At 47.6% G+C, this 19181-nt stretch overlaps 1 protein-coding gene across 4 annotated transcripts in view; it reads left to right on the top strand.

Annotated features, from left to right (window-relative positions):
* EPRS1 (glutamyl-prolyl-tRNA synthetase 1) overlaps positions 1-19181 on the top strand; it is a 470400-nt gene that overhangs the window by 313584 nt on the left and 137635 nt on the right. For all 4 annotated transcript variants that reach the window (XM_086927918.1, XM_086927917.1, XM_086927914.1 and 1 more), the window contains 4 exons: positions 1006-1215; positions 3275-3347; positions 9536-9615; positions 9868-9969. In XM_086927918.1, the coding sequence (XP_086784044.1) occupies positions 1006-1215; positions 3275-3347; positions 9536-9615; positions 9868-9969 (465 nt within the window). The remainder of the gene's footprint in view (positions 1-1005; positions 1216-3274; positions 3348-9535; positions 9616-9867; positions 9970-19181) is intronic.

Raw genomic sequence — 19181 nt, 5'->3', positions numbered from 1 at the left:
TGACATCTTGGTGAGCTCCAGGCATTAACATTAGAAGACCCTTACTTTCAAATACATAAAGATAAACTGGTTCTCCGTATTAATCCTAAATTCCTATCTAAAGTAGCCTCTTACTTTTATCACAACCAATCCATTGAGCTTCCAGTTTATTTTCCCGAACCCGGATTCTGTAGTGGTGAGAGCCCTTCATGCTCTAGATGTTAAAAGAGCACTCATGTTGTACATAGATAGAATAAAACTTTCTGGAAAACAAAACTGCTATTTGTAGCCTTTTCTCCACTTCATAAAGTTAAACCTATATCCAGATCTGACATAGCTAGATGGACAGTTAAATGCATTCACACCTGCTGCATTAAAGCCAAAAGACATTTACAGAGCACATTCCGCTCATAAAAAGGGAGAAACTATGGCTTTTTTTAATAGGAAATATTCCAATAGTTTACATTTTTAAAGCAGCTACATAGTCTACACCACTTACATTTACAAAACACTATTGTGTGGTGGTTTTAGCATGCCAACAACCCAGTGTAGATCAGGCAGTGATATGTACCCTTTTCAGACTACTGCAACTCCTGCACACTAGCCACTGCTTCTATGGAGGGACTGCTTTACTGTCCGTGCGGAGCATGTCTATCTATAGCCACACATGCCATTGAACGGATTATTAAAACGATTTGCCCAGCTCCGAACCCAACACAAGATGACAGGGGTATGCAGAGCATGTACATCTACAGCATTACATGCCACAAACAGATGCTTACAGGGTAAGTACATAATCCTTTTCATCCTGATGGCGACCTGACCCATTTTATCTTTACTTCACCCATTGACCTTAACACGCCTTTATTCCCCATGCCCCCGATCTCAGTTCTCCCTCTCGTTCCCAAGTCCCACTCTGGTCCATCTTGTTGCCAACCCAGCAAAGTCTTGAATTTGCATGTGTATGCTCAATATGAATATTTAATGCCATGTGTATGATATATTATGCAACACTTGTTTTCGCAGGTGATCACAAAATCAGAGTTAATTGAGTATTATGACGTCAGTGGCTGCTATATTCTGCGCCCGTGGGCTTTTGCAATCTGGGAATCCATCAAGAATTTCTTTGACGAAGAAATCAAAAAGCTTGGGGTGGAAAACTGCTACTTCCCAATGTTTGTGTCGCAGGCTGCACTGGAGAAAGAAAAGAGTCACATTGCTGATTTTGCTCCAGAGGTAAGGCTGCAGCCATGCAGTGGTTTTACACAGCTGTTTGTGTGATGTTTGTAAAACAGTAGCTTGAAATAAATATGTCTATTATGTTTTTACATATTTGGCCGTACACAAGTGTTGTCAGCATTGAGGAAATAGGTTGCACCATGCCCACGCAGGGTCCGAAATCCCATCTGTATACATCAATAAGTCTTAAGCAGGTCTTCATAATCGGCTAGATTTTCATTTTCTTTAAGAGCCAAACCCTCCATATATCACATTGTTTCTGGATAAACTTAGTACAATATTCCATGTCGCACAGAACTTACTTTAAACTATAACCAAACAATTGAAATGTGGGTCAAAGTAATCAATGAGTTTACTTGTCCCATTCAGGGTCAAGAGGACCTTCCAGGGTATTCAAACATACACTCCGGAAGATGACATGTACAAAAATCACAAGGGATTAGTGCCCCAAAGAAAGGCCAACTCACAGTACGGTCTCCAATCCCCCACGGAGGGCACCCTCCTACCCATGCTGCGTTGCCAGATCAATCGGGTGGTCTGCCGGGCAGGTGATTCGCCATCTGTCCCGAATATGATACATCAGAGGAGGGCCCAATCCCTCTGTCTGGGTTTTTAAAAAGCTTCTAATACCTCTGGGACGTCTCCTTACTCCCTTTGCTTCCTCCCTTAGGAGAGCCAAATCTTACACCCATGCCTGTTCTTTAACTGAGGCTTCCAAACGAGTCATGGCTCCACCGCCAAAACTCCATGTCATGGCAATCTGCTGCCTGGCCAGCACTAATGCCAGGTCAATGAAGCTGTTCCCCCCGCCCCCCCCCCCCCCCCCCCACTTTCTTGGGCTTTGGTCTAGGGAAGTACCCCAAAAAGCACAGTTCCAAAGAGCAGTTCATGTTCTGCTGCAGCATCTTGGCCAGCCTCTGCACCACTGATGTCCTGAATTCATGGATGCCTGTGCATGACCAAATCATATGGTAGAAGTCCACGTACTCCAAACCACACCTGGGACGAAATAGCTGTGAGCTTCATGGGGGTAAGGTATGTTTGATGGAGATAATTAAATTATATACATTTAAGACCACCTGCATGTATTCCAGCATTCTTACCTAGCCACAGTCCGATATTCAACTGGTCGCTAGACTACAGTGACTAGGACTGTGCTGAACTGATGGAGAGCTTGGAACTACACCACTGACTTCATGGGGGATGAGGTTTTTGTTTTTTGGAGAGTGTGTTTTTTGGGTTACGGATTTTTGTGATACTTTTTCAGTTGCAAAATCTAAACGGCTGAGCTTTTCACCAACTGAGTTTTGAAGGCCAGTACCCTTGGCAGGAACAGACTTGAGCCATAGTCACTTGCTTCTATTTTTCTTGCACAAACATGGTACCTTTGTGGGAAAAGGAGTGTGCAAGAGGCAAAAAAAACAGCCAAGTTCTGAAGAACTCTGGGTCGATCAAAGTGCAGACCCAATGCATAAAATACGTAATAGGGCTAATGTTACTTGAAAGCTAGTGTTCGCCACGTGTGAGCCATATAAACATTTACGGTCCAGAAGTTCTTAGCACCTTCTGATTTACTTTTCTAGTCCTAACTTGAACTGCAATGTTTATCAACCTATGACAAAATATACTTTTCTTTGTTGATGGGCTTTGAGGATTTTGATTGTTGTTTGCTTTGTTGTTCCGTGTTTGAGTTTCAGGACCCTTGCAGCTTTTAGAGTAAATCTTGACTGCTTGTTCTTGATACCTGAACAAGCAGTTGGTGCCCCAACAGAGTAACTGTTTAATTAATTCATAATTTAGCGTTGTGACCCTTGTAGCAACCCTACTCATGCAGGATGCTGCAGTGTTAATATTAGGTGCTATGGGATCCCAAGAATAGGTTTCCTAGCAGAGCTAGCACCTAATGTACCAAACATGAGTATGTTTTTCGTCTTATATGCTGGACAATGAAACTGTCCTTTAGAGTGATTATTAGACATGTGCTCTTGTAGATAAAAATGTTCTAAATATTAAAATTCCTCAAACCAACCACATGAAGTGTTTTTTTCCATTGTAGGTTGCTTGGGTCACAAGGTCTGGAAAAACCGAGCTGGCTGAACCAATAGCTGTGAGACCTACAAGTGAAACCGGTAACCAATCCTACCTGCTCATTTGTAATAGATTTTCACAAATGCATTTAAATTCTTCATCTTGTTCTGTGTTTGGTTGGCATGATTTTCTAGTTAAGCTAGGATCTAATGGACGGTCCAAACTCATATCTGTTTCATTCTTTCTGATGGATTCTTCTACTTGCAAATTTTGCACTTGCTTAATATACCCATGTATCAAGCTTGACCTGGAACCTGTTCCATAGCTCTTCCCCACCAGTGGAAGGCGCTGGCTCAATTTTAGTGCCAGAAGTGATGCCATGGTGACGTCGCTGGAGCCATATAGCCCCAACCCTGCTGCACCAGCATATGTTTTTTTTCTTGGCCCTTCGATGCGACTCCAATCTCCTTGTGCAACTTTTTGTTCAGCAATTTGACAGTAATTTCTTTGTTAAATCTGAAATGGACAATTGTTCATTTCGGACCAGTACATGGTTTGTTTGTGGTCCTTTGGCTCAAATTACAACTTGAGGTTGTGGGACCAATCTTACCCTGCTGGTTCTCATGGAATGCCTCCATCACAAACTTGGCCCACTCCACCACTTAGAAACTTGCTTGCAGCCACTCCAAAGGTACTTTCATAGCTGTTGTCCTCGTACCCGGAGAGCGGACCAGAGGTTAGTGAAGGTGATAAGATATGCACTGCAAGTACAGCAAGAGAAGTCTCACTGTCATTTTGACATACAATGGAAGATCTTTTCAGCATAGGTGCCAACCCCATTCAGATGTCGGAGATGATTTTGCATAACCTGATGACAGCAGTGAGTAAGTCAATTTAGTGCCACCCTTCTTTTCTGATACAGCAGACTACCTTGCCCTGCTGAATGTGAGTGGTCTGGACACATCCCCTGAGACTGAAATTGACTGTCCAGCACAGCCATTTCCCTTTGAGGTGGCTTCATTGTATGCTGTGCCAAAAGGGGCAGCCACTGTCCTGGAATTTGCTTTCCCAATTGTAGCGGCCAAGACCAATATTCTAACAGACGTGCTGCAATCAACAGCAATGTTCGCGAAGCCTTTTCTTGTCCTTCAGTGAGGCACTGTTGGACCCCATTAAGGCAGTGTGCTAAGAGCCTACTTCCACCACAAGAGTGAATTTCTTCATAGTCAGAAAATGTGGGTTAGCACCCAGAAATTCGCCCTTTGTCTGTGCATCCCTCTCCACAAAGCCTCGTAGTTGCAGGCTGCATCCTCCATTAAGCAGAAACCTCACACTGTCCTAAAGGCATCACCAGACAGGGAATCAAAGAAGCTGGAGGCTGTTGATGAAAAAGTCTTCTTCTGGCAGCTTAGCCTGACATTCCGTCAGTTCTGTCTACGTGCTAGGGAGGCACCCCCGCCTAGTGGGACACAGCTGCCGTAGTGGTGCCAAACTTAGCGGACAACTGATCATTTTGCCTAGGTTGTCAAGGATGAATAACCTTCCTCAGGGCTCATTAACCGGGCAGACATGGATAAACTAGACTCAATGGCCAGAGCCATGGGTTCATCAGTGGCAGGTGTAAGTAAAAAAAACAAAAAAAAACTGAAGTATAAGACTACACATTTACTTCGTATTTAGGATGCATTAAATGTAAACGTGAAGTCTTACATTTCCGTTTTTTTTTTTTTTGCTTACAAGGTCTCAAAGGCGAGACCTATTGGCTATGCCAATGCTTGTTTTTTTTACTTTTAGCTGTGCTGCTTTACAACATGCCCAAGATATTGATAAAGTCCCACCTCACCTTACCTGACATAGGCAAAACATATTGGCTTGCCAGTATCTGTTTATTGATGAGATGCAGGTACTCAGTTAGCGTCTCAAATTGTTGAACCCACTTTTATCTGTTGATGCAGTTATTTTAAATTATATTCTCCTTTCAAATACATTCTTTTGTATTCCGCATTATTTTTAGGTCTTGGCTGGTGAAAGCAGCGCATGCGCTGCTCTCGTCATACAAGGGCTTCTTGGAATCAATACAGATTCCGAAGCTCTTGGAGGCGGAGTTGAAGCCCCGCCCATCTCCCTCATTCGCTTGCGTCATCTTCCATGCAAAACGTTGGCTTCTGATTGTAAAGGAGGCGTCTTAGTCCCTCCTTGTTGCCGCCTTGTCTCCTTTTGGCCCGCCCACCGGGATTGGACTGTTTACTGGCGGTGTGTTACTATCTCCTTTAATTACAGGGTGAGTACTTTTATTGTCATTCCGGCTGGGAGTTATTTTTAACTTTGAAACTGAGCGCGGTGCCACTTTTAGGACACTGTGCTCTGATTGATATATTTCTTAACTTTAGCACTGAGCGCAACGCCGGCTTCAACGACACGGCGCTCCGTGTTAAAGTTAAGAAATATATAAAGAAACCGAGCGCGGTGTTCGTGAAGCTGCGCCGCGCTCAGTTTTAAACTTTAGCATTTGTAATGCAATAGGACCGATTACATTGCAAATGCTTGCTATTTGCTTGTTATTTACATGTTTAAAAAAAAAAAAAGTACTCGACGCTGTGAGGCTGAACTCCCCTCGTCTGAATGTTTTGCTTTTTTTCCCTCTCGTCCCCCTCCATTCCACCCACTTCTCTTAAAGGGGATGGGGAGGAGCGCCGCTAGGGGGATGGGAAAGGCTGGTTTTTTTTGTCTTTCTTCAGTCTGCCTCCAACATGTTGCATTCCTGAGAGAATCTCGCCATGGAGCGAGGGATGGGGAGAGGGGAAAAACACACTGAGTCACAGAGTTGCTGAGGAGGACGAAACTTAACTTTCCAAACGTTATGAACAAAATTCTCTAAGGAAAGTTGGTTATCTCCACTTTTTTTTTTATTCGTCAGAGGCGGAAGATCGGGCAACTAAAGCCGAGGACAAGCGGCCGTATCTTGAAGAGAAAGTTGCACGGCGGCACTGAGGGTTTTTTGGAGGGCTGAGGAGGGGACGTGGAGAGGCGGACCGCGGGACATTGTTCCCTTCTGTATGAGGGTAAATCAGTGGCGGCGTGGAAGACTTTTCTTCTGGATGCTGGGGTAAGGAAGGGGAAAAACCAGTGCTCGTTTCTTGGCTTTTGAAAGCCATTTCTCGTTCTGTGAAAGCACCTACGGTGGGACCTGCGAGGATGGCACAGAGAAACCTCTGTTTGGCCCTGAAGTTCCACTGAGCTTGGAAGTGGGGAAGGGGGCGAGCCTACCTTTGTGGGGATGGCCGAAGGCCCTCATTCTGCCCTGGAGGGGATCTCCTGGTGGTGAGGGTTCTCCAAGAGGCCGAGGTTATCCGTATTTCCCACGCCGGCCTGTTAAAGATTTTTTCGCCCCCCTCGAAGTGTTAGCTGGCACGAGGATGAGAATCGGCCCGCTGATGGGTAGCGAGATGGAAGCCCAGCGGGCTGTAAACGGCTGTGGGGGGTTCCCTTTGCACCGTCATATGGTGGGTGAGGTGGTACGGACTGGGCCCGATGGGTTAGTAGGATCCCTCGGCTCCAGAGAGAATAGTGACGTTACCAGGAGGCGGAAGGATTTGGAGGGATCTCCCTGGGACCTCTGATGGGTCTCGAGGTGGTTTGACTGGTTCCAGTTGGACTTGGTGGGTACATCAAGCCTCCGATGGGAAACTAGGAGGGCCAACCCCAGAGACCCCTTGGGTTGGGTGAATCCCAGAATCTTCCACTGAAGAGCAAAGTGGGACAAGACTTTTCGGGGCCTTCGGTATGGAACGAGGGCGCCCAAAAGCTTGTTGGATTTCGGGGTTCTCCAGTCCTTCCAGCAGGAAAGAAGGTGGGATGTTGGAGGGCTGCTGTGTTTCAGGTTGAGATGAGCCAGAAACTTTGTACTTTTGCAGTTGTGGACCCCTGAGGTCCTGCCTACATAAAGAAAAGGACCCCCAACATATCTAGGGGAGAGCAGGTCCTGGCGAGGGGGTTCTGGCTGCTGTGGGTGTTGGTGCTTCTGCTGCCTCGATCAGCGGATACCCAAGCTGGCAACTATTCTTTCTACTTTGACCGGTGCAAGAAGGCGGCCACCTGCGAAGCGCTGAACAACGCCTGCCTGGGGTTCCACCTGCCCTACTGCCACTGCCCTGGCCGAGAACTTTAGCTCCCAGGAGGATGCGCACGATCAGCTACTTCTCAGCTCAGGTGAGCCTCCCATATCAGTGCATGCATGGCATGAGTTGTCAAGAAGGCCACAACTGCTGAGTGGCTAAAAAGACACACGTGGTATGAGGTCAATCTCTGGTCTTCAACCAAAAACAGCTTGCATGCAGTGACCTGTTTGCCCTTACTGTGTGCATCCTGAAGGTTGCAGGCCTGAATCGCCGCTGGCCCACCTAGTCTCTTATTCTTCAGAGATCGAGAAAAGTATTCCCCATGATTAGTTACATATACCATCAGCCTTTTGTTGATTCCCAGGGATGCATTTTGTGGAGTGAGCAGTGTCAATAAAGGTACTCGTTAGAGGTATGTAGTCTAAAAGGCAACAGAACCAATGTGCGAAACAACAATTGAATCTGTGGGTGCATTGTGCTACAAAACATTAGTGCTTAGTGCCCCTTCATGTGGCTCTCAGATGTACCCTAATATAGCCCAATTTGTCCTTTGCATGGCCAGCCCCACAGGCCCTCATTTTAACCTCACTCACAGGGCTTCATGTTGCTTGCTCATATAAGCACCCACGTGACCACAAGAAGATGCTTGCTCCCCCCACAAACCTCTAAACTGCCCAGAAAGACCTTGAGACAGCATCCGACAGCCACAAAGCCTCTACCTGCCATTCACATAGGTGTCATAATCCCCTTAGATGCCAAACGATGCTCGCCTAGCTGCCACCCTCCCCACAGCTTCCTTGAGACCCCCACACAACCACCAACTTAGCAAAGCCCCAATTGGATCCTACCACTTGTGACGCCTCATAAGGCTCCTTACAGGGTGGCTGTTTCTGCTCCTCCAAAGCCTTAAAGTGTGTGCCTGTTTAAGAGAAATTAATACTGAACCTGCGTAACGGGGATGCAGGGTTAATAAAAAAAAATCTACTTACCTTGGACTCTGGTCCCGCGTCGCGTCTCCTCTCTCTGCTTCTACGGGAAGCAGGCAGCCTCCCTCTCCTCCCGAATGGCAGCGTTGTGATTGGCCAGGACGCCGACCCCACAAGCGCCTATGGGGAGGCCATTTTCTCTTTGTAGGCTTCATGCAGCCTACATAGAGAAAATGCAGAGTATGCATGACTGATTTGGTTGGCCCTGGGGCCAACCTCACACCCTTTAACTTACTTCCCGCTTGTTCAAAATCAGGGGGTAGCATGGTTTCATATCCACTGTGTATGATTCTGTTTGTAAACCTTTTTATTGATAAGCATCAGCATTTCAGTCACATTACGGAGGAAGTAGTACATCAGGCATCACGGGAACAATAGGCAATATACATAGTACAGAATATACCACTGTGTATGATTCTGAAGGCATGTTTGAAGGTCTTGGTCTTTAGAGCTAGTTTGAGTAGTACTTTCTCTTTCAAAGGCAATTATGCATACTTGTTTAGTATATCGGAGGAAAAAGGGGCTGGCTAGTTATTGGTCCAGAGTTTTTTTTGTTGTTGACATTTGTAATTAAAGAAATAATATGCTATTGCAGTTTTGCATGGAGCATGTTGAGGATTATTTATTGCTTCCATGCAGGGCAGGTTTTAGGATTTTTGGGGCCCTGGGCCGGTAGTGAATGTGCAAGGCCCTTCTAATTTGCATATGTGACACCTTCAGGGCTCTGAAAGCTGTCTGTGAAGACTCCCCTCTCTGCCACCTCTGTGGGGCTCTCAACTGGACAGTGGACATCCTGCAGTGTCTCTGAATTGGCAGCCTGCGAGAAGGCCAAACTGCATGACAAAAGTGAACAAAAATTAAAAATGCAATAGGTCTCGCCTTTCATTAAGTTAAAGCCATTTGCTTTGCTATAAGATACCATTAGCATAGCAAATGGCTTTAACTTAATCAAAGGCGAGACCTATTGCATTTTCAATGCTTGTTTTAAAAGCGTCCTGTTATTTACTAACGTCTCGATTCTGAAGTGTCATTTTTTTCTAAGATGTGTTTTGTTGTGTGACATCCTCGTATTAAAAGAACCTACCTGTATGATTGTTAAATGTTTGCAATGTTTAGTCTGTGCGTTCATTGACTTTAGTTTCCTGTGGTTGTGCTGAACTTTTATTGTGTTTTATGTTTTTATAGTCATGTATCCCGCTTATGCAAGATGGGTGCAGTCACATCGAGACCTGCCTATCAAACTAAACCAGTGGTGTAATGTGGTGGTAGGTCAACGCACTTTTTGCCAGACTTGTAATTGTGTGATTTAATAAGAACAATTTACTTTTCGGTACTCAGAGTGTTGCTCCATTGAGCGCAGTTTGTTTGGTTTGTGAAGTGTGAAATTAAAATTTCTTAGATATATATTTTTATTCCTAGTAGTTTTTAGCCGAGGGTATGATTCAATACCCTTTAAGATTGCAGATCCTTTTCGATGTTGGTGTTCTGTTTTAAAGGAATACTTCTCCTCTTTTCAGCGTTGGGAGTTCAAGCATCCTCAGCCTTTTCTACGCACCCGTGAGTTCCTTTGGCAAGAAGGGCATACAGCATTCGCCACTTACGAAGAGGCAGCAGAGGAGGTAAGTCTGTTTAAAAAAACACACACAAAGTATGTTAATTTGGAAAGGCAGTACTTGCGATTAACTTCCCCAGTTTGACAGTCAGGGAGGTAAATGATGTAGGTAAGAGGCTGTAACGTGAGGAACTACAGTGCTTGATTTAAACCACAAGCCTGGATGCACCAGTTCTGGCTTCAACTTAAAGGACTACCATGAGCTGCTAACTGCTAGGAATTACGCTCTAGCACTATGTAACAGTGAAGTGTCACGGGCTCCTTATCCCCCTCCCGTCCCCACCTCGATTTATACCATTGTATGCTTCTCTCAGCCCCTAAGAGGCACATATCACGTAAATTTCTCATTAAAATGTTTAACCGGTCATTGTAATTGTGTGGTCAATGCTACTGCTTACATGATGTAATCTCTTGCAAAATGTTAATAAAGAATTACAACACAAAAAAAATAAGTGCTTAGAGCACAGCATTTCATGAACAAAAAAAGCGTGAAGATGGGGTGCTTTTCCAATGAAGGCTCAGGCCCCAGAGTAACTGTCAGTCACCTGTGTTGTGTGATTTTCACTTCGGTGCTTACTCATGGATTCAATACCACATCAACAATAATCATCCCTGCTAGAAAATGTGCATTCTTGAACTGAATTTCTACAGACCTGTGTTGTTAAACGCGCTTAGGCAAAGCATTCTTTCACACAACTGGATAGGAATTCTAATCATGGATATTATATTTATGGTGATGCAAAAACCATCTTGTGCCCGGAAATCATGGACACCTTTACTAGTAAAAAACAAATTAATTAGGAAGCCCAGCAAACATAAACTTGAATTTTGCATCTACAGAAATATGTACCCATAGCCTGAAAGATTTAATAAACATCACTTGAAGCTGATATGAGGCCTCTTTAGAGAACCTTCAAGTGCTAATGCTGATCATCTACCCAGCATTATTCAAATGACAAATATTACTTTCATTGGCGAAGTAAACTGCCTTCTTCCCCAAGGAAGAGCCTTGTCTGTTATTTGCTAGTCGATAGTCTTAACTGTCCCTGTTTCATATACTTGTAAAATGGTTTGAAGCGATGCCCCCCAATGCTGATGGTGCTAAATAATGTGAGCTTCAACTGCTTTTCCTTAGCATCAGGATCACTAATAGGCTTCTTTGGATATCACTGGGATTGGTGAGGCTGAAGGGGTTGCTGTTATGCCGGAGTAAAACATGGAGGGCAGTCAACTCAAAACTGGTTAATAGCAGAAGAGACGAGCAACTCTGATTACCTAAACAATGGGAAAAAACAGCACAGTGTGAAATGTTGGATTCCAGGTGCTTTACAGGAATCCACATTGTTTCTTTTTTTTTTTTTTGGAAAACCTTTATTTGTAGAAAAAAGGTACACCGCTATTCAGCCATACATCCCGGAGGCCAGGCAGCATTGAGGTAACAGGTGTATTCGTGTACCAAACAGTAAACAGAAGCAGTCAGGTTTAATTTTCAAGTATGTTGGAACATAAGACTAGATAAACCAAGTGAACATTAAGAACTGCAAGAAATAAAGTGAAGAGGAGAAAGAACGAGAGAAGAAAAAGAAAAGAAGGAAGCAGGCTGAGGACGGATCACAGACAGTGGGTTTGCATCACGGGGAGAGATCAGGGGCTGCACACCCTAATCATTTCACAATACAATCAGCAACAACAGGTCGTGTGGGGAGTAGTGCATCAGGATGACCAGCATGGAACCACGGGTAAGGGGCACTACAGAGACAGATGGATATCGGGGTCTACCTCCACAGGGGGCGCACAAATATCACCTCGATACGAGTTCCAGGCACCCCACACAGACCTCCACATTTTCGGTTTGCCCCTGGCCACATACACCGTTTTCTCGCGCAGCATGCACCAGTCCATGTTGGCTTCCCACAAACTAAGCAATGGAGGAGCTGGCGCGCCCCACCTCTGAGCAATGTCTCTTTTGGCTATCATGTTGCCCAGAGTGACCCAGCGGGTCTGGGCCACGTTGTAGTCATTCGGGCCCCAAATGTTGAGTAGGCAGCGCCGGGCCTCCGCGGGTAAAGCCACACCAGTCACTTCCTTCATCACTTCGTGCACACGTGCCCAGTATCGAGTCACTTCAGGACACTCCCATATAATGTGCATGAAGGTCGCAATCATCCCACACCCTCTCCGGCACATACCATCCAGTGAGAGCCCCATGTTTATGAGTCTGGGGCCTGTGACATAAACCCTGTGTAATATCTTTAGCTGGACAAGGCGGAGCCGCGCCGATATGGCCACCTCCCTAGGGGAGGAGATCGCCGACTGCCACTCCTCATCATCCACCTCTATGCCATTGTTCACCCAGAGCTCCCTCAATCGCAGCAGCAGGTCAGCGCGCACGTTAATGAGCTTCTTGTAGGTTAGGGAGATAGGGTGCTGGACGGCCATATGCCGGACAGCGCTATCTTCCAGGGGTGACGATTCAGGTACCGTCTCCCCCGCCGGTATGTGGGAAGAGAGGGCATGTTTAAGCTGCGCATATCGGAAGTATTCCGTCGCCCCCAGTTGGAACTCAGACTGCAGTGCATCAAATGACTTGATCCTTCCCCCGGCCAGCACGTCTCCCACCTTCGATATACCAATGGTATCCCACCTGTCAAAGCCTTTGCTGTGCCACAGCTTCCCCAGTATATCAGAGTCATACAGTGGAGTGGCCATGGTAACCCTACCCTGCCAGCCCAGAGTTTTAGTGACTGCCCGCCACAAATGCACCACCGTTTTAGTGGGACCTGTCAACTTCCGGTCCAGAGACTTGGAGTATAGCGCCCTATAGTAGTTCCCATCGGCCATGAGCCCCCGGTCCATGGCATAGCCTGGGCTGACTGCCGGGCCATAGAGGCCGTGATTTATTGCCGCAAGTTGGGACGCCCAGTAATAACGCCGTATATCGGGCAGGGCTATACCACCGTCATAGCACGGTATGGTCAGTTTAACCAGAGAGATCCGTGGTCTTCCATCCCACAGCAATGCTCGCTGCAAGGATTCGACCTCTCCAAAGTATTTGGCCGGTACAGGGTCCTGGGTGTTCTGTAGTGCGTAAAGGAATCGTGGCAACACCATCATCTTGAACAGCGCCGCCCTGCCCATCAGGGAAATCGGCAGTTTTTTCCAGCCCTCCACATCCTGGCGCAACCGCGCCAGAGGCGGAAGCAGGTTATGCGAGTACCGTGCTCGGGAGTCCCGCGACACGTAGATACCCAAGTACCTAAAGCCCTGTTGGGCAATCTGTATTGAGCAGCCACGGGGGAGGCGCGGAGTGTCTCCACACAGCGTGTACAGAGAGGACTTGGACCAGTTGATAACCAAGCCCGAGTAGGTTCCGAAGGTACCCAGCAGGTCAAACACCACTATGAGCGAGCGGCAGGGGGAGGTAAGATACAGAAGGATATCGTCTGCATAGAGCGACACCCGGTCCTCAAATCCCGGAGACCACGTGATCCCAGCGACATCGGGATGTGTCCTGATCCACGCCGCCAAAGGCTCAAGTGCCAAGGCGAACAGGAGTGGTGATAGCGGGCATCCTTGCCTGGTGCCTCTGCGCAATGCAAAGGAGGCTGACAACCGACCATTAACAGCCACATTCGCCATCGGGGCCGAGTACAGGAGCTGGACCCAGCCGATGTAAGCGGGCCCGAACCCCAATTTGGCTAGCACCGCCCATAGGTAGTTCCACTCCAACGAGTCGAATGCCATAGTGGCATCGAGCGAGGCGAGTACTGTGGGCTCAGTTAGTAAATGTGCTAGCGCCACGACAGCGTGTAATCGTCGCAGATTGAGGGCCGTGTTACGGTGTGGTATGAACCCAGACTGGTCCGGATGAACCAAGTCCGAGACCACCCCCACCAGCCGGTTGACCAATAACTTGGCCAGAATCTTGGGTTCGGCGTTTAAAAGTGAGATGGGTCGATACGAACGGCAACGGTCACGTGGCTTCCCTTCCTTGTGTATCACCACAATAGTGGAGAGTCTTTGGTCGAGCGGGAGCTCTCCGGCCTCGCGGGCCTCAAGAAACATATCAAGCAGGGGCGCGGCAACCGTGTCGGCCTTGAGCTTGTACAGCTCAACGGGAATGCCATTGGGCCCCGGCGCCTTGCCGGAGCGCAACGATCGAATCGCCAGCGCCACCTCCTCCACGGTCGGGTCCCTGTCCATGTCCTCCCGCTCGATATCCGAGAGGCAGGGAAGCTCGATACCTTCCAAAAGGGAAGTCGAAGCAGATTCCGGTAGGGGAGTCACAGACGTGTAAACCGCCTCAAAGTACTCCGCGAAGGACCCAACTATGGCGGCCGGGTCTGTGAGGACCAGGCCATCGTCACCCAATATCTCCGGGACCACCCGGGACGCGAGCTCCCGTCTGTCCAGCCAAGCCAAAAGCTTACCGGCCTTGTCTCCCGAATCATAAATCCTGCCCTGCTGCTCCCTGCTCAAGGCCCTCGCCGCGTCGGTTGCAGTGGCCAGAAGCTCGGACTGTTTGAGGGAGAGGGCGTGCAGTAGCTCAGGAGTCGGCCCCAGAGCTAGCTGGGAATTCAATTTAGCGAGTTCGGACTCTAGCCGCACCACGTCCTCATCCCGTCGCCTGCGGGCCTCCGCGATCAGAGAGAAGGCCTCTCCGCGAAGCACAGTTTTAAAGGCCTCCCATAGGGAGACAGCAGAATCGACCGAGCCAGTGTTTTCAACAAAGTACCGCTCTATAGATTTAGCTAGGAGATCCCTAGTCTTTGGGTCCCGAAAATACCAAGGATTAATCGGAGCCACTCGCGAGGTCGTGGGTATCCGAAAATCGAAGGACACCCAAACCGGGGAGTGATCCGAAATGCCCCTGGCCAAGAGACGAGCGGTGGAAACAGACTGTGCCTGGGCTGCTGGGGTGAGGACGTAGTCGATACGAGACAGACTGCCGTGGGCGCCCGAGAGAAAGGTATACTGCCGCTGGGTAGGGTGCAATAGACGCCAGCAATCGATCATCCCCATGGAGCTTAGGAAATCTGGGAGCCAGGATTGGGAAGCACGAAGGTCTCTGGAAGGAAAACGATCTAAGTCCCCAGATACCACAGAGTTGAAGTCTCCACCCGCGATTAGCAGTCCCTCAGGGAGATCTAAGATGGCGCTACCCAGATCTCGAAAAGTAGTCTCCTGCAGCCCCGGAGGTACATAAACAGAAACCAAAACTAGAGTGCGTCCCTCCCATTTGCCCACCACCGCCACATATCGGCCCCTTTCATCAACAAGTGTAGACTCCACCTCCAACGGGAGGGACGTGCGCACCATAATGCCCACCCCTCTGGATCCCGTAGAGAACCCCGAATGAGCCACCATCTTGAACCCCCGTCTATTCAAAGCCTTACATGCATTCCCCACAAGATGGGTCTCCTGCAGGAAAACGACATCAGGCGAACAACGTTTGAGCAGTTGCAATACAATCCCCCTTTTAATTCGGTCCCCCAACCCGTTCACGTTCCAACTCAACAAGTTAAGAGATTTACCCCCCATCGTCAAGGACGTTCCGCCCCCTCCCCCCCACCCGCAATGATGTCCACAATGTTATCACATCGTTCCAATGAGACCTCAGCCAGTACAGAGAATGAAACAAGAAGAAAAGTAGAAAAAACACACCCCAACTACCCACCACCCTGCACCCCTGCATTAGACTAAGAGCCACCCCAACTAGCAGTGTGCCTGTCGCCCCTTAACTAATCTACAAGAAGTCCCACAGAGGAGAAAGGAGGAATCCTATCCCCACCCGTCATCCCCCATATTACTAACAAAGATATTCAAACCAATAGCAGCAATATCTCCAGCCGATGCCCTGTGCAGCAGCCCCCCCTCAGAAAGTCTGAAGTCTGGGCAGTCATTCCTGAGAGTCCGCTCTGCCGGTGGTCTCCTCCGTCTGGTCCGCTGGGTCTGGTCGTTCCTGGGACAGGGTATCAAGCCAATCACCTGCCGCGGCCGGGAAGTCGAAGAACAGAGTCCGGTGATTGTGCTCAATCCGCAGTTTGGCCGGATAAAGCATGGAATAGCGCATTCCCAAGTCTCTTAGCCTTCGTTTTACCCCAGCAAAACTTTGGCGTCGTTTCTGCACCGCCTGGGTAAAGTCGGGAAAGAAATTGACGTCTGAGTTCTGGAAGCGCAGCGGGCCCGCGGTCCTCGATGCCTGCAGGATAGCGTCCCGGTCTCTATAATTAAAAAGTCGTGCAATGATGGGGCGAGGGGAAACGCCCAATTTCGGCGGCCCACCCGGTATCCTGTGGGCCCTCTCCACCGAGAAGAACTTGCTCAGGCCCCCCGGTGCTAGGTTCTTGACCACAAGCTCCTCGACAAAAAGTTCAGCCGAGTCCTCCTCGGCCTTCTCCGGTACTCCGGTGATGCGGACGTTCTGGCGTCGCGCACGACCCTCAAAGTCGTCCAGTCGGCGTGCCAGCAGTCCGTTCGCCATCTTTAAATCGCGGACCTCGGTTTGAATGTCGGACACATCATTGACCAGGCTCGATGTCTTGAGGTCCAATGATTTCACCCGGTCATTGGTCTTTCCGAGGTCAGTCCTGATGAGGTTCAACTCGATCTTCAGGGAGTCGACCTTGCTAGACAGCGCCTCGTGGAGGGCGTGCATCTCCGTCTTCACCCCATTTATAGCACCCATCACATCCCGGAGCGTGATCTCGGAGTCATCCGGGGATTCGTCCCCTCTTGGGTCTTTAGTGCGGCCCGTCAGTCCCGGCGATCCCTTAGACTGGGAAAATCGCTCCGGGATGGTGGATTGGGACTGGGCCGGTTTTCTGCTGACTCTCTGAGCCTTGCCTTTGTCCGAGTCCCCTTTGCCCGCCATGTTGGCACGCCCGGGCAGGGTGGTCCAAGGGGGTGAAGAAGACGTGTAATGTACCCACAGTAAGCGTGATAGGGACTCCGAAGTCCACCGAGGAGGGCGCTCAGCAGTAGAAGTCAGGTTCCGGTGGTATTCGCCGGGGAGACAAAGCGCAGGCAGGGAGGTCCACGGGAAGACACCGCTGTACCTCTCGACGTTCACCAATGACGCAGGCGGAGCCACCAGGGTTCCATCGAGCTAGCTAAGTCCGGGAATGTCGGATTTTCATTCCGAGAGCGGGCGCCGCTTCAGGACCGGCTCATCAATAGATTCCCACAATCGTGGGACAGGATGGGTGGCAGGATAATTGCGGAGGATCGGGAGGTCTTCGGAGCTCCGAGCTCACGCGGCCATCTTAGTTGCCCGCGAAGCTCCTCCGTAATCCACATTGTTGATCCTCAACCATGGGTGCAAAGCTATGGTCTCAAATTAGTCAAAGGTAAATTTGTCAGCCTTGTGAAGAGCCAAATTATAATGGAAATAACCTGTTTAAAACAAGAAAACAATGCTTTTTCCCCCATCTCAGTGTCTCTGAAAAAGAGTGCCTCTGGTGTGAAGAGAAAGGTTAACATGCTAAGTAAAAAGATTATTTGTATTGAACCTATTGTCCCCTAAGAAAGAAACAGTAAACAGATGCTGCTAAGGGACAACACTAAAGAAAACAGTGGTTCTATTGGGTAGATAACTGATTTGCACAAGGTATTCGATACATTTAAGGAAAATATGTCTTAGTCATATATACAAGAAACACACCAAGAGGAACAACTTGTTTATGTAAAAAATGAATTTCTTTACTTTATCTTTGTATGTATGCAAATCAATGAAATGGCGGTCTGTGACAAAACACATACTGCAAAGGAACCAATGGTTATGATGTACAATTAGTGACTGGTAGTGATATGTGACAGTGCTGTACAGATGTGACATAAATAACATGTATATAACACGGAAGGTATTTAGCTTTCAAGTCCAGAACTCAATGCATAAATCCCAACAGTAGTTATGATTTTCTGTTCAAGTCTGGGAAATTGCGTGTTAAATTGAGACAATAAAGTTTCGGCCCTTAACAATTGTGCAGTTTATTGGGCATCAGAGGCAGGTCTTCATCAGGACAGGGGGGGAAGGTGACAGCCACTGACCTGGGGTCCTATTATATGGGCATCCAACTTGCAGCAATATTTTGGGAGGCGTCAGACGGCACCTCCGACTCGCATCCGTGGATTGTGGTCTGTTTAAAAAGAAGAAATTCTGTCTTCACCAGCCGGTGGAAGTAATTAATGAGAAGCCGCCAATGCGATCTAATTATGGAAAGAGATTAGGTAGGGATGTCCTTGTTCGTCCAAGTCCTGCTACGTAAAAAGATTCTTTGTATTGATCCTATTGTCCCCTAAGAAATAAACTGTAAACAGATGCTGCTAAGTGACAACAATCGTGTGTTGAAATAACAGGAGAGCAAACCTGAAAGGAAACTTGAACAAACATTGTTAATGCATCGGTTTCACCTACGTAATGAATAAACAGCTTTTTGCATCCATCATCTTCCGGGAGAAGGAAAGAGCTCCCTGACAGATAACATGAGAGTGGAGAGGATGTGGGGCAGCGGCCAGAGCTGCTGACTCAAGAGCTGGGGATCCCTGTTCGAGCCTTGGCGGTGCCGCGCAACCTCCTATGATTCAATGCGAAACACTTAAATTGTTATATAAATATGCTGCAAGAGTAAAAGGCAAAACTTTATAAACAATATAGTTCCACCAAAGCGGATGTTAACAGTATTTCGGTGGCGAAAACTGATAAGAGAAGTAGACGTGGAACAAGCATTGGTAAATGCAGGAAAATATACTACAACCAATAAAAATGGAAGAAAGGTAAGTGGCACTTGCTGGAACCAATGAGAAGCCAGGAAAGAGAGTAGGCAGGATGTAAGTCCCTTTTAAGTTTATATTAAAAGCAATAGATTTCTCAAGCACAGCTCAAGAGCAATGCAGGTGAAACCTAAAAATGAAACCTGACTAATTTGAGAGCACTTATTGCAATTTTAACAATATATCCTAGAGCCCAGCCGTTCTACCTTCAATCAGTTGGTAAAATTTAAGGTCATGATGCCATGATTTTAAAAACTTAGAGCAGGTTTGCTGTCAAACCTTATTGAGTGAACAGTTTCAAGTACACATTTTGCATGTGCAGTTGACCAAAAAGCTCAAAGGTGATAATTCTAGTATGTTTTAAAGTCCTCCCTTTACTAACAAAATCTACCTTTGTTTAAAGGAAACTAACGGTTGAAAAATTAAGATGTGTTCGTGTTAGTAAAT

Source organism: Lissotriton vulgaris, chromosome 6, assembly GCF_964263255.1.
Source record: "Lissotriton vulgaris chromosome 6, aLisVul1.2, whole genome shotgun sequence".
NCBI classification, from domain to species: domain Eukaryota; kingdom Metazoa; phylum Chordata; class Amphibia; order Caudata; family Salamandridae; genus Lissotriton; species Lissotriton vulgaris.
The sequence above is the reverse complement of the archived record's forward strand: the minus strand, read 5'-3'. Positions and strand labels throughout refer to the sequence as shown.